This window comes from Saimiri boliviensis, chromosome 17 (genome assembly GCF_048565385.1).
Source record: "Saimiri boliviensis isolate mSaiBol1 chromosome 17, mSaiBol1.pri, whole genome shotgun sequence".
Lineage (NCBI taxonomy): Eukaryota > Metazoa > Chordata > Mammalia > Primates > Cebidae > Saimiri > Saimiri boliviensis.
Window position 1 is genome coordinate 56,485,583 of NC_133465.1, and position 24,390 is coordinate 56,509,972.

Genomic DNA, 24,390 nt, shown 5'->3' on the forward strand with positions numbered 1-24,390 from the left:
AACATGCAGATGAACAATTTTGCGGTCCAAATCTGTGTGCATCCTTGAAGTCCCCAGGATAGATTCCTGGATGTGAAATTGCTGGAGATCTCCAGCAATTTCACAATAAAATGAAATATTCATTACTTGTATGTGACCTTTTTGGGGAAGTAACAAACAGGTACCCTTGTGCCTAAGTGCACAAGGACAGACATTTTAATCTCACCGTGAAAAGTCAAAGAGAAAAGGAGGAAGTCCAGAGTCAAGGCAGCCTGATTCCTGAAGGCAGGCTCTTGGTTTTAGATTGTGTGTCTAAATTTCATGGTTGGAATTTCTAACAGTACGTCCTTCTCAGATTTGGCTGTGTTTATCTGTTTTACGTTCAGATGCCAAAACAAAAATACAGCTTTACTTCCGCAATATGCGAAGTGGTCTTAGAAGGTGCTATGGTTTGAATGTCGTCCTCAGACTCACATGTTGAAATCCTTAGCCTGAAGGTGATGGTATTAGGAGGCAGGGCCTTTGGAAAGTGACTAGGTCATGAGGGTGGAGCCCTCATGAATGGGATTACTGCCCTTTTAAAGAGGCATCAGAGGCTGGATGTGATCCCAGGCTCATGCCTCTAATCCCAGCACTTTTGAAAGGCTGAGGCAGAAAGATAGCTTGAGGCCAGGAGTTTGAGAAGAGCCTGGTCAACATAGTGAAACCCCCACTTCTTCAAACAAGAATTTAAAAAAATTAGCCAGGCATGGTGGTGTATACCTGTAGCAGTAGCTACTCGGGAGGCTGAGGCAAGAGGATTGCTTGAGCCCAGGAATTTGAGGCTGATTGTACCACTGCACTCCAGCCTGGGTACTAGCGTAAGACCCTATCTCTAAATTTAAAAAATCTTTAATAAAAAGAGGCCTGAGAGGCTCCTCATCCCTTCCACCGTGTGTGGACAAAGCCAGAAGACACCATCTGTGCACCAGAAAGTGAGCCTTCACCAGACACCTCACCCGCTTTGATCTTAGACTTCCCAGCATGCAGAACTAAGAGAAATAAATGTATGTGGTTTGTAAGCCACACAGATTATGGTGTTTTGCTATAGCAGCCTGAGTGGCCTGAGGCGGAAGGGGAGCTACTTTGTATGAAGAGCTTAACAGTGATCCTTAGGTAAGCCAGTCCCTGAAGGCACCCCACTTCCTTCTGACTACATTTTTCTAGTTGTACAATTCGATCTGCAACTGCAATCTGGGAATAAGGGCCTGGGTGATTCCTCCGACACAACTGGGTCCACATGTGCCACTTGAAGTTTTCTCCCAGAGGTGGGAATCACAGGTGACCGGCAAATCACAGGCGTGCGTCATTCCCTTGCCTGTTGGCAAATACAGTGAGTGCCTCAGAACCACAGACCGTCAGCCACAGAAGCGTCCCTGGGGATTCTGACCTGCCTGGGATGCAGAGGAAGATGCTGAGGTCTGGAGAGCTAACTCCGCTACAGCCTCTGCGCCACTTCGTGGCAGTGCTGGGGGAGAAGAGAGGGACATGGCTGTCTCTACAGAGGCCCTGAAACTGGATGGTGCGTCATCCCGTGCGTTCCCCTGCGCTAAGGGTTGCTGCAGCTGGGCTGTCATCGTCTACTAACAGCAGGAAGATGACAGAGCTTTTAGATTTCAAAAGAAATTTGGGGATACGCTCATCAAGACTGCCCATGTGACAGATGAGGAGAATGAGCCCAGGGGGAAACCGTGATATGTCTAAATCAGTTTTCCATCCTGGGCTCTGAATCGAACTCTGGTCTTTGAATTTAGTGCTCTTCCTCCTACATTGAGGGTAAGCAAACTTTTTCTGTAAAGGTCCAGGGGGTAAATACTTGCAGCTTTGTGGGCCAAATACTGTCTCTGTCATAACTCTCCAACTCTGCCACAGTTGCTCGAAATCTACAAAAGTAGGTAAAGGAGGGAAGCCGTGTTCTGATAATGATTAACGGAGGCCTGGGGCCTGCAGTGTGATGACCCCTACCCTGTATCATCCAGGTTCTCAAATCATTCATCCTCATTTGCAGTTAAGAGTTCAATAAAATACCTGTATCTCCTTAACTAACCTATCAGAACAGCGACAGTTAAGCATCTCAAGAGCACTAGAATTAAATCACCATCCAGGCTCTTCCACAATGCTTGCTCTGGGGACCAGCACCGGAAAAGGAGACCTGGCAGCCAAACAACGGTGGTGAATGAAGTATGTTTTCAGCAGAGCAAAATTGAAGGGCAACACAGTCCATCGTTTTCTTAATGAGAAATATCTTCATGGACACACCCAATTTGGCTGTTGCCACAGTTAAAAAATTCGCAGGCAGCGAGAGGGCCTCCGTTGTCATGGCAACTGAGCCATACTCCAAGGAGAAACGTGGGATCCCGTGACACGTTGGCACCTTGCCAGATGTGGAAACTGCAAAGTGCCTGGTTCTTTTCATGCTGCATCCTAGTCACCTCTAGCATCCCGGGGTGTGATTTTCTTTACAGCCAACCCGCTTTTTCCCTGTTTCCCAGATTTGTCTGTTGATAATCGACACACCAGTCAGGCTGGCTAATCTTGACGGCGCACCCCTTGTGTCACCTGCTAAACACGTCCAGGAAAGGCGGTTTGCCCTTGTACCGTGTTCTCCCCAACTGCTAAAACTCCAGGCTTACATGAGGATCCTCCACCAATGAGCTTAAGTTTTTCCATCTGCAAAAATGTTGTTTTTCTCCCAGCAGGGAGCTGGCTGATGGCACACTTGCATCTGATGTCTGGCTTAGAGGAAGGCCCAGGGTGCACTGATACAGCCACAGCTTTGTTCAAGAACTTTGGGTACTTACGAATTTTCGGAAACCTATTCCTTTTCCTGCTAGGAATGCTCCCCTTTGGAATTAACACCACAATGGCTTTACGGGTTGGCTGTGGCAGGGTCAAGAGTCTCATGAACTCACAAATGTCATCAGAGTAAGTGGTTTTTCAGACTGTCAGCAATATAGCTTAGACGCAGGGAATTCTCTGCTGCTAATGAAAAGCCAAGGAAATAGAAAATGGGCTGGGGCCCTGTGCAAGCAAGAATAGACTGAAAGGAGCCATCCATCTCCTGAGAAACCTTTGACTTCTTTGCAGCACACTTAAGATCTTCTAAAACCAATGAGCAATTGGGAGCACAAGGTGGTAATCTCATCTTCATGTCCACTAAAATGTAAAGGCATCCAGGCAAAAGTTCATTGCTATTTATTGTGTGCAGGTGTCATGGAATCTTTCATTTGCGCATCTTTACTGCCCTCTTGTGGTATTTAGTTTCTGAAGCAACTGCTTTTTGGCTGAGATCTTCAGGCAGAAATAACCTAAGGTTCACCAGCCTGCCTTATAATAAATGCTGCAAGATGGCACAAATGACACAAAACTGTATCTATGCAGATGCAAAAAACTGTTTCCTTTATAGTAGATGACCTAAACCACTACTGTAAGTGCTGGGACTTTGCAAAATGCCAGCGGAACTACAGAGTGCCTACTTTTGATGCCCAAAGTGGATTTTAGTATCTCTGGGTGCTCTATGTGTAGAAAACAGAGATCCAAACAGCTGTAGACCTTTCTGCATTTCCCAAATCTTTCCAAACCCTCGACTGGGCACAGACTCTGCAAGCCACAGATCCGAGAAAAAGACCTGGGAGGAAGGGAGGCAGTGAGGGCTGCAGGGGGCCCTGCAGTGGACTGAGGGAGCCACTGTGTTTATCTCAGAAACAAAGAATGACCTGAAAAATAGTGAGAAGTCATGACAGTCACATGAGGGCAGAGTTCAGTGAAAAAGCCACTTCTGGGAAAATCCAATTGGAGCTCAGCGAGCACAGAACAACAGCTCCTGAAGTCAATTAAAAAAACCGTAACAAAACACACCCAAGTGATAACTGGCAATAAAGCCCAGTTCTCCAAGGAAGAAGGTTCCAGAGCCTTCCCTCCATGACTCTGCAGCTGCTGCAGGAAAGGAAAACAGGATGACTGGGCATCCTCACAGAGACAGAGAAAAAAATCCTATCCCCGAATTGCTGGATACACTGCTCAGCTACTCAACAGAAATTTCTATAAAATGTCTCTGATGGGAGCAAGCATTTTGAAAGCAGGGCCGACTGTCATTAAATTTAGCACAGTATTTCCATAACCATTGATTTCATCCTACCCTCGCTGAGCCTTTTTAATCCACACCGGTTTTTAAAAACGAGGGGCCTAATTATAGCTCAATGGGACACCTGCTTCCAAGGCTGGCGGCAGCTGCACTGTTCTGGGCTGTTCTCGGAGTCCTCTGTGTCCAGCAGCTCACGGGGGATCTGGGGGACACTCAGGAGGCTGATGAGCGCGGGATCTGGAGTCTGCCAGCAGTGGTCTGAAACACCAGTAAAGGTACCGCTCACTTCTCTGAGGCCTCAGTTTCTTCATCTGTAAAATGGGTCAACACTCCCTTCCTCATCCTGCAGGCTTGGGAGCCGCCCATCCTGCGGTGGTGAAGGCGTGATCAGAGCTCAGAGCCGGTGACTGCTGCCATTCTGACTAGTCTTGCCACAGTCACCGCCTGCTGCCAGGTGGCAGCATCAGAAGACACATTCCCATTCCAGGAAGGGGGAAGAGACGAGGCAGTGGCAGAGTGAGACCTCTCCTAAAAAGAGGGGGGCTTCCCAGCTGTCTCCAGGGACTTGCACAGGACCAGTGGCGGGCACAGGCCTGAGGACACGAGGGTGGCTGAGGTCAGGGGCCTTTTTTCTTTACACATGGTATTTGCACCCTAGTACTCTGGCTCCACGGGGTCTGGCAGCCCGGGGGGCTGTGGGAAGTTGAGGCGTGGACTCTCAGGTGGCATTCTCCCTGAGGGAAGCAGCGGTGGGGAGGAGGGAAGGGGGACATGGCTGAGATACAAGTGGTCTGAAAGCAGAGAGCCTTGCACTGGAGAGGAAAGGTGTGTGATCGGATCACTTCACCACCACGCGAGATACTCCTGACATCTCCCAGCTGTGACTGGTGGGCTTTGGAAGTGGACAGAGGCCTTATGTCAGTGGGCCAGGGCAGAGCCAGGAAGTCTAAATTAATACAATTATTGTGACTCTAAGGGTATCCACAGGCTGCTGGGGCCTGGGGAAATGTGAGTCATAAAAGGAATACCCTTAGTAAGAGCTGAGACCATGGTCCTGTCCTGCCTGCCTCCACCCAAGCCATCGCCTCTGTGCAGACCTGGCTGTCCACCCATGACCACTGGTGAGTCACGGACACAGCCCTCCCTGCCTGGTTCTTCAGAGCCTGTCAACAGAGAGAACACGTGCCTGGGGCCAGCCTCAGACTGCATGTTGACAAGTCTATTTTCAGAAAAAGCCACAAGGTAAAGATTAGCTCATGACCAAGCCAAGGAAGCCACTTTGAAGAGAGGTGTGAGCAAACAGTGGCACGCTATTATCGCTGCCTGGGTCAGCGTGAATTTCCAACATGCGGGTGACATTTTCTTTCTCAGGTAGAGTAACCTGTTTCTTGTCCTCATAACAAAACCACACAGGAAACATCAGAAATGAGCACCAACACAAAGCATGTCAGAAAAGAGGCTGTGGACTTGCCGCTTCTCGTCCGTTCTTACATGAATTCAGGAGGGCTTCACTTTACTGCTGCAGGTGGGAGAGGGCTGGAATACGGAGGCACGTTCCTACACGATGGGTTATCTGTAAACCTAACGTACCACTGGGGTCTCCCAACCGGGCCCGGGAGTGGTTTAGAAAGCACAATGAGGCCAGGCGTGTGGACTCATGCTTGTAATCGCAGAACTTTCAGGGGCCGAGGTGGGTGGATCACGAGGTCAGGAGTTCAAGACCAGCCTAGCTAATATGGTGAAACCCCAGCTTTACTTAAAAAAAAAAGTGTGTGTGTGTATAAATTAGCCAGGCATGGTGTGTGCCTCTAGTCCCAGCTACTCTGGAGGCTGAGGCAGGAGAAGTGCTTGAACTTGGGAGGCAGAGGTTGCAATGAGCCAAGATCATGTCACTGCACTCCAGCCTGGGCGACAGAGCGAGACCATCTCAAAAAAAAAAAAAAAAAAAGCACAACAAAGGGTTCACTTTAACTTGGCAATGGCTTCTTGGAACCCAGCAATGTACAGCGACACCTCCATCAGGAAAAATTCTGTAATTCCTAATTCCTACAGATGGAAGGCAGAGAAAAGGCTGAGAGTAATGGCGGCAGCCAACGCAAACCTAGCCAGCTGCTCTTCTAGGCACCTTCCATACTTACCCATTTCATCATCCCGACATCCCTAGGAGGTTGGTACTTTTAACATTTCCATTTTAGAATTGGAGAAACTGAGGCAAGAGGGATGAGCTGAGTGACCCCAGGCTACACAGCTATGAAATGGTGGAGCTGGGATTCGAACCCTTGAACCCAGGTAGTGTGGCACTTCCTTACCACATCCTGCTGCCTTCTTGGAATGACGAGGTGAGAGCCATGTTGCCCAGCAGTTGGGAGAAAAGGGACAGTCCTCAAGGAGAAGGGGACAGGGGCAGCCCCTCATTAGAGCTAGGAGGAGCCAGGTAGGAACCCAGGGAGGTGAAAGCCTCACCTTAACCCTTTCCTCTTATTTTTCTCCCCTCTCATTAGTTCCCTTTCTGGCCACATCTGAGTTTTATAGCAGCACCCAGCTTTCCTACGTGCTAGGAAACTAAGCCCTGTGATTCATGTTTCTTTGAAATAACAAAGTGCTTAACATAATAAGAAGGACATAAGCACAGCTCTCAGGTATATCAGGCCACACAGGTGGAAGAAGTTTGGGTCCTCATTAGGGTCCCAGGACCCAAGCAGGAGTTCCTTCCATCAGAGTGGAAGTGTTCCTCTGAAGTAGCAGAGGGTGCAATGAGAGGGGTTTACTTAGTTGTTGTTGTGTTGTTTGAGATGGAGTCTTGCTCTGTCATCCAGGCTGGGGTGCAGTGGCACGATCTCGGCTCACTGCCACTTCTGCCTCCTGGGTTCAAGCAATTCTCCCACCTCAGCCTCCCGAGTAGCTGGGACTACAGGTGCGAGCCACTATGCCAGCTAATTTTTGTATATTTAGTAGAGATGGGGTTTCACCATATTGGCTAGGCTGGTCTTGAAATCCTGACCTCATGATCCACCTGCCCTGGCCTCTCAATGTTGAGATTACAGGTGTGAGCCACCGCGTCCGGCCTGGAGGGCAGTAGCATGATCTCGGCTCAATGCCACCTCCACCTCCTGGGTTCAAGCGATTCTCCTTTCTCAGCCTCCCAAGCAGCTGGGACCACAGGTGCATGCCACGACACCCAGCTAATTTTTGTATTTTTAGTAGAGACTGGGTTTTGCCATATTGGCCAGGCTGGTCTCAAACTCCTGACCTTGTGATCCACCTGCTTTGGCCTCCCAAAGTGCTGAGATTTCAGGTGTGAGCCACCACGCCCAGCTTATTTGGTTTTTAAACAGGAACTGTTTCCACCTCCTGGAGTGATCAAGAGGTGCCTCTCTCCCCTGAGAATGCTGGTGGGTTTTCCTCCAGTGGAAGGAGTTGCCCAGTGGCTCAGTGTGTTCAGGTGTGGCTGACCTCTGGAGATGTTTATCCAAAGTCAGCACCCTGCACTGCATCATGGGACAGGATTTTCAGGGCACAATAACTGTTCCATAACAACAGAAGCCTTGAAAGGCAGTTTTCACATGCAGTGTTCACCACACTCTGCAAGACTTATGAAACCTCAAGGAATCTTTTTTTTCTTTCTCATTCCCAGTTTCTCTCAGTCACAAATCTTCCATGGTTCCACTAACAGACACAACTGCGGGGTCAGATACAAGTTCTAGAGATGAGAAACTCTAAAAATATTATTAGATGCTTTCTGTAGGACAGTGTTTTTAAGAGAGTGTTATATGTTGATTCTAGCTTGGGGTGGGGGAGTAGGGTCTATCCCCTTGCAAATCCTTCACCCGACCATTTGAGGGTTTAAATTTTCCAGTTTGTTCCAATATGAACATGAACGCACGGCGACAATCTTGGGCTGATTTTAATTACTAACACAGGCAATATGCTGAGAGCACAGCTGGTGCGTGGCCCTAACCAGCTTTCCAGAAGAGAGTGGCGCTAACAGAAATGACGACAATAGACCAGGCTTTTAGAATCATTTACATGCAAGTTGCAAAATTCCCCTCCATAGTCTGGGGCTAGAACGGCTGATTAGGTTGCAACGAGTAAGTGAGTTGGGAAAAAAAATTAAAAATGAGCAAAAATGAAATAGAGGGAGAATTATTAAGCCAGGCATTAAGAACATCAGAACAATTAGAGGATTTCAGCCTACGATATATTACACTGCATCGTCCATATGCACACACTCATGTAGTGTAAATACACCATACTGATTGCATGCTAATGTTGATGTATCCCTATAAAACTGAAAATGAGTCTTAAATCATGTGATTGAAAGATATCTATTAACAGAAAGAAAGGAAGATGAGTTGTCCATTGAAAGATGCACGCTTTCTGCTCGTTTGATGCTGTCAACACAGACTTGAACTTATCTTTAATCACTGAGAGGAGGTTTTGATATTTGCTCGGTAAAATTTTATTTATTTATTTCTGAGATGGTGTCTCCTTGTTCTTGTCACCCAGGCTGGAGTGCAGTGGTGCTATCTCGGTTCACCACAACTTCCGCCTCCCAGGTTCAAGCGATTTTCCTATCTCAGCCTCCCAAGTAGCTGGGATCACAGGCACCTGCCATCACGCCTGGTTCATTTTTGTATTTTTTTTTTTTTTTTTTTTTTTGTAGAGACAGGGTTTCACCACGTTGGCCAGGCTGGTCTCAAACTCCTGACCTCAGGTGATCCACCCGCCTTGGCCCTCAAAAGTGCTGGGATTACAGGTGTGAGCCACCATGCCTGGCCAGTAAAATTTTAAACTAACCTAATCTGAAGAGGAGGGGAGACTGGTCTATTCTCTGGGTGATTAAGACATGGCGTTTTTCCTCAAGGGAGGGCCATGGCCGCTTGGAAGGGAGCACACAGACGAAGACACAAGCAGGTGTGAAATTCAAGCTACCAGAACACGCAGTGCAGCCTTGAGGGTGGAGAGCATGCCAGCAGGCAGAGGCTCGGGAGCCACAGAAACCGAGGGAAGTGCTTTTGTGGAAGGAAAATGGACGAGGAGAGAGAGGAGGAAGAAGTACCTTTAAGAAGCGGACATGACAGCCCTGTAAAAGATAGAAGGAGAAAAGCTGCTAGGTTCGTAGGAGAAATAGTACACACAGGAAATGCCACGCACAATTAGCAGTGTAAGAAAACGAGATTGAGTGTGCAATGCAACACAGGTTCCATTTCTGACCCAGGCAGGCACAGGGGCCAGATGGTGACCCCGAGACACGGCACCTGGGTCGGGAGAGGAGGTGTGGCGAAACTTCCAGTGCGCTCTGCTCCAGAGGGGCCCCAGGTGAGGTCTCATTTGGCCCCTGCAGAGGTAGGAAGTAATTCTTTCTTGTTGGAAGAGTCAAAGGCCTAGAATCACGCTTTATGTGGACAGGACCCTTCTCTCTTCCTGTGGCATTGATGTGTCTGAACGTGGTCTCTCTCCCAGCAAAGAGCTCCACGACATTCATGGCTCTGTTTTGCTATTGGCCAGTTCGCATGCTGGGGTCATGGAGTATTTGGATAATCCACCTGTTTGAGGTAACACATAGCTAGGTACCCAATAGTTTTATATACAAATCAACATTTTTCAATAAATTATGATGAAACCAAACCCGCTTACCATGAAAACTATAATAACAAGATTTTATTTTTTCTTGATGATTCAGAAGGCTCTTCAGTATCTTGAAGTGCCCAAGATGACTGATGAGGTATAAGCTGGCAGGACAGGGAGTTAACCAAGCTCTGGCTGACTGAATGCCACACAACCCGGGTCTGCTTTGCTTTTCACTTTCAACTTCTGCCAAAAAAAAAAAAAAAACCAAAAAAACCCTATTTTGACTGGATAACTTTCCTTTCTCAAATACTAATGTGAGAAAAATAAGTTGAAATCATCTCAAAGAGGTCAGGTGTGGTGGGTCACACCTGTAATCCCAGCACTGTTGGGAGACTGAGGCGGGTGTATCACCTGAGGAGGAGTTCGAGACCAGCCTGACCAACATGGCGAAACCCTATCACTACTAAAAATACAAAATTAGCCAGCTGTGGTGACACACACCTGTAGTCCCAGCTACTTGGCAGGCTGAGGCAGGAGAATTTGCTTGAACCCGGGAGGTGGAGGTTGCAGTGAGACATGATCAAGTTACTGCACTCCAGCTGGGGCAACAAGAGTGAGACTCCCTCCCTCCCCTCCAAAAAAAAAACCACCTCAAGAGAGATTTCTCTACATGGATTCATGGGGGTAATCCCCCAACTTCACACATAGCGGCAGGTAGCTTCTGGCAGAGAATTTCACAAGGATCAGATTTCTGAACACAAATCCCACAGCCTGAATGGGTCTTCACAGCCCTGAAACTGAACGGAGGAGATCAGAGGCAAATGCAGGCTTTGTCTACTACAATGAGAAACTGGTCAAACCATGAGTTTTGCATCTCTTTTACCAGGTATGAGTTATCTTCTATTCCATTTTATCATTATGGGCCTCTAAAAATTAGTAATCACAAATCCACGTATGCTTGTTCCCAAACTAGGGCATTTCGTTCCAACCTCAAAAGCTCTATTTTAGGATGGCGATCTTAATCCGAATCGAGATTACCGGGAACTAACAACAGCAACAAAGACACTCTTGCTGCAATCTTGGTGTTGCACAGAACCTTAGAGGACATTTCCCCTGGATCTTTTCTCGTAGCGTTGCCTGATCTTTGCTTGGGTGTCTATAGATTTAGGGTACTCTGAACTGAGTAGCTGGGATGCCCTGAGAAGTACATGGCCCGTCTTTAGGAGGTTCCTCCCTCCAACTGTCATCTGCGATAAGTCACCTGCTTTACAGGGAGACAAAACACATTTCGCAGAGATGCCTTGATACAAATGCCGTGTGGCTTCACAGCCTTCCGCAGCCCATGGGCAGTTATTCTTAGATTCAAACAGACCTAGAAGAACTTTAAGGCTGTTTTCACACTTGGACATGACAGACCATTGCAAATTCCCTTCTGGAAAAGAAAAAAAAAATCAAAGGAAAGGCTGAAGTGACCCAGATCAGATACGCAGAGCACCTCCTGCTCCACACATCCGCAAGAGCTCCCGGGGAATCCTTCCTGGACCACACACCTGGACGCTGGGGAGGGAGATGAGGAAGCAAAACCCCTCTGCTCGAGATGAAAGTGGCAAATGGCAGGAAGCCACATGAGTGCCAAATGTTAACCACTTGGTTTTCAATTGAGTGCTGAGGACATGAGAGCCACTGAGTTCCCTGAATTCCTGACCAAGGACATCTATGACCCCACCTGGTCGGCCTGATGAACTGGGAGGTGCCACCATCATGTGTACATCAAGGCCATGGTCCTAATGGGCAAGGAGGTCTCATCCACGAAAACCAACTGAAACCAAAATACAGCACCATGAGCACCTCAGCCATATGTTCCTGGACCCCATTTGGGGAGCTGCCATTTTTAATTCTCTGAGGCCTCTGTGGCCCTATTTGCCTGTAAAAGCCATGTGACATCAGGCGAGCCATAATCTCTTCAGCAGTGAGGCTTAATCAGCATCTCAAGAGCTGGAGATTCTGCTACATGGGCAAAGAACTGAACTGTGGCCTGGGTCAGATGCCCGCTGATCTAGGTTAGCTACCATCTAGGAGAGAGGGTGTAGGCGTCCCTTCACTACAAGGGTCAGGAGTCGTTTCCAGAACGTGGAGATGAGGTACAAGGTCTCATGTCCCTTACTCCTACTGCACAATGTTCCCAAGAGCAAGGTTCTGTCTCTAGCCCCAGGGGCAGTGCTAGACACAGAGTAGATGCAGCATCCACCAGCTAGAAACGTCCAGAATGACTGACTTCTGGAGTCATAAAATGTATGGGAAAGAAACTGGTCCATCTTCAAGAACAGTCAGATTAGTCACACCCACAAGTTTGAAGCAACTGCTAGACGAAGAAAGGGAAGTTCTCGTGGCTCTAAAGCAGGCGTCCCCAAACTACGGCCTGCGGGCCGCGTGCGGCCCCCTGAGGCCATTTATCCGGCCCCCTGCCACACTTCAGGAAGGGGCACCTCTTTCATTGGTGGTCAGTGAGAGGAGCACAGTATGTGGCGGCCCTCCAACAGTCTGAGGGACAGTGAACTGGCCCCCTGTGTAAAAAGTTTGGGGATGCCTGCTGTAAAGTGTCCTCTCCCTTGAAGCCCTCCAACCAGCCTCATAAAGATGCTGGCTCAGACATCCTCCTCAGGGCTGTCAAAAAAAAAAAAAAAAAAAAAAAAAAAAAAAAGCACAGGTGAAGGGTGGAGTCCTCACGGGCCTGATGTTTGAACTTCAAAGCATTCAGAGGAGGGCCTGAGGTTCTTACTCTGGAATCAGGGAGGTGACACATCTTACAGGTGTGTCTGGCAAGTGAGTAGTCATTAGACTGCACAGTCAGGGCAATTTTAAGAGGCTGGAGAATCATGCAAAGGGACGAGCGGGATTTGAAAAGCCTGGGACTGAGGGAAGTGGAGGAGAAGGGAGGGTCTTTCCAAGGAGCACAAGCAAGGGCTGAGATGCATGGATGAGCATGGTGGGTGCGTGGAGGGGAGTCAGAAAAGGGGGTGACATAGGGAAGGTACAGGATATGAGACAGAAGCATCAACCTACACAGGAGGTCTGGGTCCTGTACCAAGTAGCTTTGAGCACATCCCCTTTGCTTTTGTTTTTCGATCAACAAATGTGATCTTAAACTTCTCTTCCAGTCTGAATACCCTATTTTTCCATTAACCCAGGGGTCACAAACTTTTTCTGTAAAGGACCAGAGGGCACACATCTAGGCTTTGAGGCACATAAAGTCTCTTTTGCAGGGACTCAACTCTGCTGTGGTAGCAAAAGAGCAGCCGTAGACAAGATAGGAATGAATGAACGTGGTTGTGTTAATAAAACTCTTGGGCACCAGATTTTGAATTTCATCCAAATTTTCATGTCTCATAAATATGATCCTTCTTTTTTTCAACCATTTAAAAATAGTAAAATCACTCTTAGCTCATGAGCTGCATATACAAGCAGGTGGTTGGGTGTGGGTAATAGTTCACTGATCCCTACGCTACTTAATATGGATATTGGGGGTGATAAAGTCTGTCCTTGCTGTCTTCACCACCACAGGAGACTGAATTTGTTTACTCATCAGTCAATAGGTTTCATCTCCTTGACCAGCATTTCTGAAGCTTCAATGGGCACAGGAATCACCTGGGGACCTTGTTCACATAATATTCTGCCTGGGTCAGAGGCTGGGCTGGGCTCTGAGACTTTGCATTTTTAAATTATTATTATACTTTAAGTTCTGAGATACATGTGCAAAATACTCAGGTTTGTTACATAGGTATACATGTGCCATGGTGGTTTGCTGCCCCCATCAACCCCTCATCTACATTAAGTATTTCTCTTAATGCTATCCCTCCCCTATCTCCCCACCCTGTGCTCCCTCCCCTAGTTCCCCCCACCTCTGCCTAGAAAGGCCCGGGTGTGTGATGTTCCCCTTCCTGTGTCCATGTGTTCTCACTGTTCAACTCCCACTTATGAGTGAGAATATGCGGTGTTTGGTTTTCTGTTCTTGTGTTAGTTTACTGAGAATGATGGTTTCCAGCTTCATCCATGTCCCTGCAAAGGATATGAACTCATCCTTTTTCATGGCTGCATAGTGTTCCATAGTATATATGTGCCACATTTTCTTTATCCAGTCTATCATTGATGGGCATTTGGGTTGGTTCCAAGTCTTTGCTATTGTGAACAGTTGCCGCAATAAACATACGTGTGTGTGTGTGTCTTTATACCCTCTGCATTTTTAATCAGCTCCCATACTTGAAGGTGCAAGATCCAGAGCTCAGACTGCTCACCGCTTCCTCTTTCAGAATACTCTGGGAGTTCAGAACCCTTGCGACTTACCGCTCCAGGGACCTGCAATCTTAATTCTCTGCAGGACATGTTTTTTGGGGTAAACAACAAATAGCATTATGTTTCATGTCATCCTTACTCTAGGTTTCTTAATTTTATTTTAGGGAGCTTTAATTTCCTCTTCAGTGCTTGAGATAGAGCCATAAAGACCTGTTCCAATGCTTAGCTGCCACATTCATGCTTGTGCTAGTGGACATGTCTCTGTCTTCCCTCCTTCCAGTTCCTGTAAATGGAGGGTGGCACCCTTGGTACCTGCTCATCCCCTGTGGGTACCAGGGCCTGGGTACATTTGCACAGCTGCCTCTAACATTTCATATCAGGCTTGCCCGCTATTAACTAACGTTTCTTCAACCAGCAACATCTACCCACAAGGCCGTCGCTGTTAACTCCAAGACACAGGGCTTTTATGCTGTTTCAGGAATTCATTAGGCAGACAACTAGAATACACAGTCTTTTTTGGTTTCCCAACAAAATTATTTCCTTGAGATAAATTAAACTGAAAACACGCTGCCAGCACTCTAACATAAATGAACGTACCCTCCCTTACAGACGCATCAAATTCTGTACCGTTGCTTTCAGAGGCCACCTCGCTTCCTCTGGGTTTGCTCAGCTGAACAGCAGGTTAACCTCCGTCGACAGTGATCTAATGAGTGAAAATGATTTCTACTACTAACCTGGCTCCTCTATCAGTTTAAGACTTTGCTTCTAAGACAAAGCTGAAGTACAAACATTAAAATCTCTCTTTCAGCTGCTGTGCATTTTATGGATTTTTTTTTTTCCCCCTTAACATCACGCAGTTAAGAAAGTAATTAAGTAAGCTATTTAGGGACAAAAAAAGCAGAGAGCATATTGGGGCACACAGATTTTTTGTTTTGTGTCTAAAAGGTCATCTGAAAGTACTCTGGTTTCCATAGTAACCGTGGCAGGGCTGATCAGATCAACAAATAGCTACAATTTATCTGAGGGTCTCTAGTGAACTGTGTTTTGTGGGTTCCTCCCCCCGCTGCTATCTGGAAAAGAACAATGAATTAGATAAAGTCTTCAAAGACAATGGAGGCTTTGGGAAAATCTAATTTTGATCAAAGTAAAGAGAAAACTGCTTGCTTGCTCCTTCCACATATAACCTAGCAACCGAGTCTCACCTTTGTTGATTTAAGTACCTTAATTATAGTTCAATTGGATCACATTAATTTGTTAATTCGTAAGAAGGATAATCTCAAAATGTTTCCTTTGAATACGTAAAAACAGATACACATTTGATTTTTCAGGCAGTCTGAATCCAGGGTGATGCTTCCGGTAGTATCTGGACTTCTAATCCTCACAAAACAGCTCATTTGTGATCGCCAGTTTTCTTTCGGTTTAGAACTTCGCATAGTTCTGAATGGTCACAAATACAAGAACCATGAAGACACACATGTATTTCTCTGCATGAGACTGAAGTCATCCCAGAGACGGACTGGGAAGCCTGTCTGCTGAAAACGTCACCAAGATAGCAGAATTCAAGATCAGCTTCAGGTTCTAAGAAGCTATAAATGTTGGAATAACCAATCCACTGGCCTGTTGTCAGAAATAAGTCCTTGATAACAATTTCTAATGCTCAAATGGGGTACTAAGAATGCTCTTTCTTACCCTTTGATAACATCTCATTTGCCCATATAAGTAACTTTTCATCAGTATAAGTCAAAACCAAATTTGGGCAAATAATGTCTATTTCACATAATTAGCAAACATTGATTGGGCACTTACTCTATGCCAGGTGCTAGTCTAAGCAGCTTACATAACCGAACTGTGAATCCTCACAGCAGTCCTATGCAGCAGGCTCTTTTATCATCTCCACTTCATAAACAAGGAAACCCAAGGTCAGAGAGTATAAGGCATGTATCCAAGGTCATCAGTCTACCACTTCTAGTGGGAGAGCTGGGATATGAAACTATGGCCAACTATTTTAAATGGAATATTCCTTCTAGAAAAATACCATGCTCACACACTGTGTAATCTGTCCCAGGTGATACAACTGGGAAGTAAAAGGGGCAGGATTTGAACCTAGAAGTCTGGGTCCAAGACTGAGGCTTCTAACCACTATGCAATACAACTTCTCAAATGAAAGTCACACACTATCCCCAGCACAGAAACTGCCTATAGCATCTAACCATCACATGGCGGGCGTCTGCCATGATTCCCATTGTCATCATTGCCTCATCTGCGTCTCACCTCCTGCTCCCCAGGAAGGGCCAGGATAGGCACTGGTCCTCAAAACTGCGCTTCACGAGCAGCTACCATTTTTCACACTGGGCTATACATTTCCTCCTTTATAAGAACCTTAAGAGTATTTCCTTTTAGAGAGCTCATCCAAGCTTCAAGGGACACTGCAATTTAAATAAATTCATCTTGTTTTCTTGGGTCCTGATACTCAAAAGAGTAATATGTCATATATTATCTATCAGCTTTCTAACAGGACACCATTTCTCATTCTACTGTGACAAGAGAAATATCCCATCGCAGACAAAGCCCTAGGTGTGCTTCCACTTCGCTGTCTTCATTCTGCCACAGATGTCTTTGGCTTATTATGAGATGTTTACCTTGCTCTGGAATAGAGCAATGGTGGGCAACAAAAGTTGCGGTTACAGTAGGAAGAGGAAAAGACTAAGGTGCTTTTAGCTACTTATTTTGCTCTATTTTAAAAATGATGAATGAAAGAACAAATGATGAAAACAATAAAGCCCGGACGACTAAGCAGAATCACATGGTGTAGGCTCAGTTAAGGAAAGCGGCTTGACTTTTTTATATTAGAGTCTCCATTAACTGTTAACAGCACGTGGAGCACAGAAGCAACCCCACAGGTAGAAATGAGTTCATTTAAAGTCCATTCCCAGCTGAAAGCCATCAAAATGCAAATTAAAACTAGTCATTGTGATACTGGAGCAAAACGAGCAAATGCATGTTTCGTGAAATCTGAAGTGTGGAGAAGAGAGATGTGGTCTTCACCACCTGTCCTGAAGTGCCCTCGGCCCCAGGGAGCCAGGTCCGTGATGGGGTTATTTGCCCTTCTGGCTTCATTTCTCTTGAGGCTGCAGGATTGGGGAAGAAGGTCTTGGACAAAGTAAACAGCCCTAGAGAAGAGGGGCCAGGCCTTAGGAGAAAGGCTCTACACGGGAGGAAGGGGGGCTGGGGAAAGGAAGGGATAGAACTCTCAGGATAGGAAGTGGCTGGATCCAAGGCAAGCCTGGAAATTGGTCCCAGAACTCCCTTCCCCTCACCTTTCTCCTTCCCTTGCCTCTCAGCCCATTTTCTTGATTCTAGGACAACTCCAAGGCTCCGAAGGTAGACGGAGCCCGAATAGGCGCAGGGAAAGAATCAACTGATGTATAAATATGAAACAAAAATGCTAAGCTTGCTAAAAGCCATGGAAATGAAATGCAAATGACAGTAAGAACTTCTGGAACTGTTTTAAGAGAGGGAAAGATGTGGCTTCCTTCTCCTCACTGGAAACGTGAATGTAGCATGTAACTCCCTGGGTACAGCTCAAGATGTGAACAATTCAGATCCCAGATTTTGTAAAAGATAAAGGGAAGCATTACATCAGCAGGAGTACTGGAGTCCATGTGAATGTGATCAGTAGTAAATCAGCTGTGACGTTTTTGTTGTTAACATAATCACTTCTCTAATGAATTATTCGCTTCAACAATCATTATTATACTTGTGTTGATTCTTGGTGTGGTTTACATCAAATCACCTTTCCTTTTTTTTTTTTTTTTGAGACAGAGTCTCGCTCTGTCACCCAGGCTAGAGTGCAGAGGTGCAATCTCGGCTCACTGCAACCTCCACCTCCTGAGTTCAAGTGATTCTCCTGCCTCAGCCTGCTGAGTAGCTGGGATTACAGGTGCCTGCCACCATGCCTGGCTAATTTTTAGTATTTTTAGTAGAGATGAGATTTCACCACTTTGGCCAGGCTGGTCTTGAACTCCTGACCTCGTGATCCACCTGCCTCAGCCTCCCACAATGCTGGGATTACAGGCGTGAGCCACTGTGCCCCGCCAAATCATCTTTCATATGTGCTCACTTTGGAGTTTGTAATTAGGATCCAACATTAAACCATTGAACTGAGAAGTATCAGTGCAAGCTGACTTCTCACTGTGGTATTACATTTACTTCGCTGACAACTAATATGCTATCGAATCAGGACATTAGTTCTATTTATAACTAATGGAATAATAGAACTAGTTGTCCTGATCTATTACTTCCATTTACAGTTAAGGATGCCAATGCACAGAGAGGTCACATAGTAAATGAGTGACAAAACTAAGATTTGATTCCAGAGCCTATGGGCTATGCCGGAAGTTGGCAAACTCTGGCCCTTGGGCCAAATCTGGTCTGCCACCTGTTTTTGTAAGTCATGTATTATTGGAATACACCAAAACTATTTGTTTATGTATTTGTGGCTGCTTTTGAGCTGCAACAGCAGAGTTGAGTGTTACACCAGACCCTGCATGGCCTAGAAAGCCTAAAATATTTATTATCTGACTACTTACAGAAAAAGTTTCTGAGCAGAGCTAACCCATCCTCTGCACCACCTCTAATGCAAGGTGGACCTTTCCCCAACTCTGGCCGAGAGGCTCATCACAGGGAGCCAAGACCAAGAAGTGAGAGGGAAGAACAGGAATCTTAGTTGTCCTCAGTAGTGCCTGGAGATTCAGGGGAATCACGGCCAGCACAGGGGTATAATAAGCTCCCTGCTTTGTTCCGAAAGATTTTTGCAGCAGGAACCACAGATATAGAATGTAAGCTTCACAGAAGGGAGGAACCGTCTGCTTAGCCTGCTGCTGGCACCTTACCTTTTTAACAAATGGATAAATGCATCATTTATGTTTGTGAATCAGGGACCAAGTGTACTTTACTTGATGACAAACATGGAACAGATTAAAGGCCCACAGACACACTGGCCATGAATGTCGCAATCAAGGTTCTGGTGTGTTTTGTCTTGTAGGAGGATGAGCTGCTCCAGCAAGCGGGATCTGTGCGAGCGAGGAAGGTCGTCTCCAGCCACCCCGGAGTTTTCCTTGGCTCCTAAGAGCTCCACTCACAGATCATTCTGTTTGTCAAGATTCGAGAACCAACCATGTAAATTGGAAAAACTTTCCACCTAATGATCGAATGAATACTAATGCAGTGGCAGAGTTGTGAACGCTCATTTGATTTCCCTTTCATCCAACTGAATGACTTGATTTCTGGGGAAGGATTTGAAAACTGCATGGAGGGAACCCTTTTTAGAAAACAGAGCTGGACACGGAGGGATAAGGACAGACTGGACACTGTGATGCCACTGAGCGATGCCCGTTCCCAACAGGACGAACCCTCATGTGTGTTTCAACCAATAGAGATTCATCATCGAACTTAACAAAAAAATCTTACTCAGCTGAATCGAACTGTTACTGGAGGGTGGCAAAGTATCTACGAAAGAGTGGGTAGGGAAGAAAAGACAGGTGTTGAGTCTTTTTAAATACTAAAAATACTAACATGGCAGTTACTTGGAAAGAAAGGGCTCAGAGAGGGGAGCCTGGAGACACTGGGAGGCGCTCATGCTAGAGGCTGAGAGGGAGGACATGGGATGTGGGTTCAAAGAGGTTCCTCACACTGCACCTGATGCCAACTGGCACCCTGTTTGCAAAGCCTGGCTGCCACCCAGAACTGCTCAAATGTGGATGCCAGCCTTTCTGCCCTGGTGCCTCCCTTCCCAGTAACTTGGCACCGGGAAAGTCTTGCAACTCTCACATTTATAGACCTCAACAAAACACCATTATGTGATTGAACCCCTGCCTAACATCGGCTCTGAATATGCATTTACAATGAAGCGTGGCAGTTGTTGTAAAATTCTCGGCATCTCTTTGACACCATCCTCTAGTGGCTTTCCGCCCAGTCTCTCGCGGTTGTGTTTTTTTAAGTGCTCTAAGCAAATGAGCTAATGTAATTCAAGTAAAAGCTAGGAAATACAAGCTGAAATATATTTAAAGAAAAAGCTAGAATGCAGTTCATGCAGATGCTCCAAGCATAGACCTCAGCAGGCTGAAGAGTGGAGCCTCCGCCCCGTGCAACTCTGCTGATGCCGCCTCTCCCCTTGATGCTGCACAGCCTTGGGCTGGCGCTCCTGCAGAGCCTCCAGCCCTCCCAGGAGGATGAACAGTCACCGGCAACACCCCCTGCAGCCCCTGACCAGCCTCCCAAGAGAAATGCTTCTCGTTGCTCAGGCCCTCGAGCCTGTATTTTGTTTGTTTAGAACTCTGACCTTTATAAAAAGCTGAACTCACTGCCCAGAAAAACAGGAAGTTTACTCACCAGGAAGCCATGACAATGAAGCAGAAAGAGGGGGTCAATATTTCTCTACCAGCAAAGCTAAGTCTCAGACAGGACTGCGAGAAACCCCGTGCTGACACCCACACGGTTCCTCCCTCGAACGCATTCTCTCTGCACCAGCAGCCCCTGACCCAGTGCCTGCTCGCGATCGACACCATGGCATGACATTGAGTAAGGAAGGTTCCTTCTAGTTCCTCAGGTTCCTTCCCTGAGACAGCTGAGTAATGCTGGTATCCTGAAACTGTCTCTGGAAGGATCCAGCATCACAGAAGTGGTGTGACATCAGAGATGGGGCTCAAGAAGGTGGCCCTGTGCAGTACCCCAGGTCTGCGTCCTCAGCTGGAGGGTAGGGGTGGAAACAGATAATGAAGCAGGGGAAGAAATACAAACTGACAAAGAGCTACACCTGGCATGGACACTGGACCTGCCCGAAACCCTGACTTTCACGTTTGTGCTTGAACTCTAAATCTTATAAGGCCTCTCTGAAAAGAATCTCATTCTTTTCTCTATCGGTAGGTAGACAAATAGTAGATACATAGATATACATATTTATACACATTGTAATATAGATAACTGTACAAATAATTTTTTAAAATTATGTTTTCTCTCCTGTATTTTTGAAGAGCAGAGATTACAAGCTGGTTCTTACTGGTTGAATTCTACTGGTCTCTAAAGCAATAGATGTGTATTTGACCCACACAGAGTTCTAAGTTTTTTGTTTTGATTTCTTGAGACAGGGTCTCACTCTGTTGCCCAGGCTGGAGTGCAGTGGCATGACCTTGGCTCACTGCCACCTCTGCCTCCTGGGATCAAGTGATTCTCGTCCCTCAGTCACTGAGTAGCTGCGATTATGGGTGCACGCCACCACATCATGCTAGTTTTTGTATTTTTTGTAGAGACTGGGTTTCATCATGTTGCCTAGGCTTGTTTCAAACTTGTCAACTTAAGCAATCTGCCTGCCTCAGCCTCCCAAAGTGCTGGGACTACGGTGTGAGCTACCACACCTAGACAGTTCTAATTTTTTTTTTTTTTTTTCGAGACAGAGTCTTGCTCTGTGGTCCAGGCTGAAGTGCAATGGAATGAACTCGACTCACTGCAACTTCAGCATCTCAGGGTTAAGCAACTCTTGTGCCTCAGCTTCTGGAGCAGCTGGGACGATGAGTGCATGCCACCAAACCTGGCTAATTTTTGTATTTTTAGGAGAGATCAGGTTTTGCCATGCTGGCCAGTCTTGAACTTCTGACCTCAAGTGATCTGCCCGCCTCAGCCTCCCAAAGTGCTGGGATTACAGGCATGAGTCACCACACCCGGCCTGGTTCTAAGTTTTAACATTAGAACTCTGCCAACATTAAGAGAAATCAGAAAAAACCTGGAATTCTGGCTTCTCTTGACGAAGGAAGATCCGGCAACACAGGGCCTGGATGCGCAAGTGGGAAACATCATCTGGGGTGGGGTAGCAGCAGCCGCCACCTTCAGACAGGGCTCAAGCTCAGCAGCTCACCCCAGTCTCCACCACTCCCTACTGCCTCAACCCTGAGGCCTGCTGTTCATTTCCATTTATTGAGATTATCTGTGACTCATTTCACTCATCTGTGCTCCCAAGGACATCTAACCAAACAGCCCCTGCCATTTAGTATTTGCCACCAACATCAACTTTAACCAAACATCAGTTTAACGATGTACTTTGAACAACTGCATGTTTTACACATCCTTTGAGATTCGTTTTCTCTGGATAAGACCTACATGTTTCTTTTGCAGAAGGCATGAAGGACGTTTATTTCCTCCCCCCACCCCCACCCCACCACTCCTCCCCACCCCCAGATCTGTATGCTTCTTGGAGAACAATGGGAGGAGGAAAACAAGAGCCTCTGCATCCCATCAGTGTTACACTTCAGTAACAGTTCACCATCGATACACGTGTGTGTGTGTGTGTGTGTGTGCCTGCGTGTGTACTGCTCTAAAGTGGGGGAAATTCCAGGAATTCTTACTAGGCTGAAGAAGAGAAAGATTCAAAAAGGAATTAACCAGTTACACAGACTGAAAAGGCGACTATAGGAATCCCTCAAACAGCCAAAATGAAGGGTGATGAGAGAAATAGAAAAAATATCGGAAGTTGTGACTTTAAAACATAAGGCAGGTGCTTCGAGAAAAAAACTGTTTACCAAAAGCTGAGATGCCTGGTAAACAAAGGGGAGAAGTGAGAGGCAGAAGAAAAAGAGAAGTAAGGAGCAGAGGAGGAGGTGGAAAGACCAGTGAACCCGGGGCAGAGGTAAACACCAATACCCAGAGGAGTAGGAGGAGGCCTCTGCTAAACATCGGCGCTAAGTAAAAAGAGATCGAAGACAAAGGCATATTTGTTTAAGCTGGTTTTTCAGAACAAAATTAGGAACCTTGTACTTTCTGTAGAAAAAAAAAAAAAAATCTCAGATGACTGTGATTACACACAAATGAGCTCCCAGGGAGAGGCCAAAACGACTTCCTCCTTTTCAGAAGAGCACAAGTCCTCCTTTGGGAGAACAATCCTGCCCTCTGAACCCTGCTTCTCTCCCCGGTGGTGTGCCTTGATTTCTTACGTAGAAATCAACCATGCTTTCATTTCTGGGACAGTTCCAGTTTCTATTTTCTAAGTGATAAGAGACATAAAATGTCAACGGCTTGCAAAGGAAAGGGAACACACAACATTGATGTTTCTCAAGAAAGAAAAAGATCACGAATGTTTAGATTACTTTTTGCCTTTCAAAAATGTGACCACAACATCTTGGCCCTTTCTGAAATGAGGCTTTAGAAAGAAACGGTGTTTCCAGACGTTTTGTTATCCTCACCTCGAATTTCTGCCTCAGCTCCACATTTCCTTCTTCGTCCCCTTCCGGAATGGGTACGTTGTAGTACTCACCTTCTTCTTGGTTAAGCAACTTGTACCTTTCAAAGACAGGAGAAAAAGAGTTACCACCGTAAGCTTAGCAAGTCTTCCGTAGCCTCTAGTCAAGCTGTTATGTGAAATGCATGCTATGGAGAGACTACAGCCAGATAAGTAGACATTTTTCCCTTTTTTCTGAGACAGAGTCTCACTCTGTCACCCAGGCTAGAGTGCACTGGTGTGATCTGGGCTCACTGCAACCTCTGCATCCTGGATTTAAGAGATTCTCCTGCCTTAGCCTCCCAAGTAGCTGGGATTACAGGTGTGTACCACCACACCTGGCTAATTTTTGTATTTTTAGTACAGACATAGTTTTGCCATGTTGGCCAGGATGGTCTCGAACTGGCTGATCTCAAACTCCTGACCTCGTGATCTGTCCGCCTTGGCCTCCCAAAGTGCTGGGTTTATAGATGTGAGCCACTGTGCCAAGCCTGGCCATAAGTAGATATTTAACTGACTTTTTTTTTTTTTTTTTTTTTTTTTTTTTTTTTCCTGAGACAGGGTCGCTCTGTTGCCCAGGCTGGAGTGCAATGGTGTAATCACAGCTCACTGCAGCCTCAGCCTCCTGGGCTCAAGCGATCCTCACACCTCAGCCTCCTAAGTAGCTGAGACTACAGGTGCACACCACCACAGCTGGCCAATTTTTGTATTTTTTGTAGAGATGGGGTTTTTCCATGTTGCCCAGGCTGGTCTCAAACTTTTGGACTCAGCAATCCACCTGCCTCAGCCTCCTGAAGTGCTGGGGTTATAGGCGTAAGGCACCATGTCCTGTCTGAACTGACATTTTAGAGACTTAAGCCTAACTATATAAATGGTCTGATGCTTTGAGACATATTCAACCTAAATGGCTTCCATACCAGCCACTGGCTGGCATCTTCATTAGCTCCGATACTCCAAAGGAAAGGGATCCCATGAAGTCATTCCTTGTTGTTCGATCCCAGTCCCAGATTTCTACAGACAGTCGCCGGTCTTTGTCTGAAGGTTTCAATTTGCTGCAAGACACACACACATGCAAACACTAGGTTATCTTGCTTGTGGTTTTATTGGGAGATAACACATGTACATGACTTGAGACTGAGATAGAGAAATAGTATATTTAATT

General features: G+C 46.4%; 1 protein-coding gene across 2 annotated transcripts in view; it reads right to left on the minus strand.

Annotated features, from left to right (window-relative positions):
• PRKCA (protein kinase C alpha) overlaps positions 1-24,390 on the minus strand; it is a 488,104-nt gene that overhangs the window by 84,199 nt on the left and 379,515 nt on the right. For both annotated transcript variants that reach the window (XM_039476591.2, XM_039476590.2), the window contains exons 7-8: positions 24,146-24,280; positions 23,194-23,290 (exon numbers count right to left, since the gene is read on the minus strand). In XM_039476591.2, the coding sequence (XP_039332525.1) occupies positions 23,194-23,290; positions 24,146-24,280 (232 nt within the window). The remainder of the gene's footprint in view (positions 1-23,193; positions 23,291-24,145; positions 24,281-24,390) is intronic.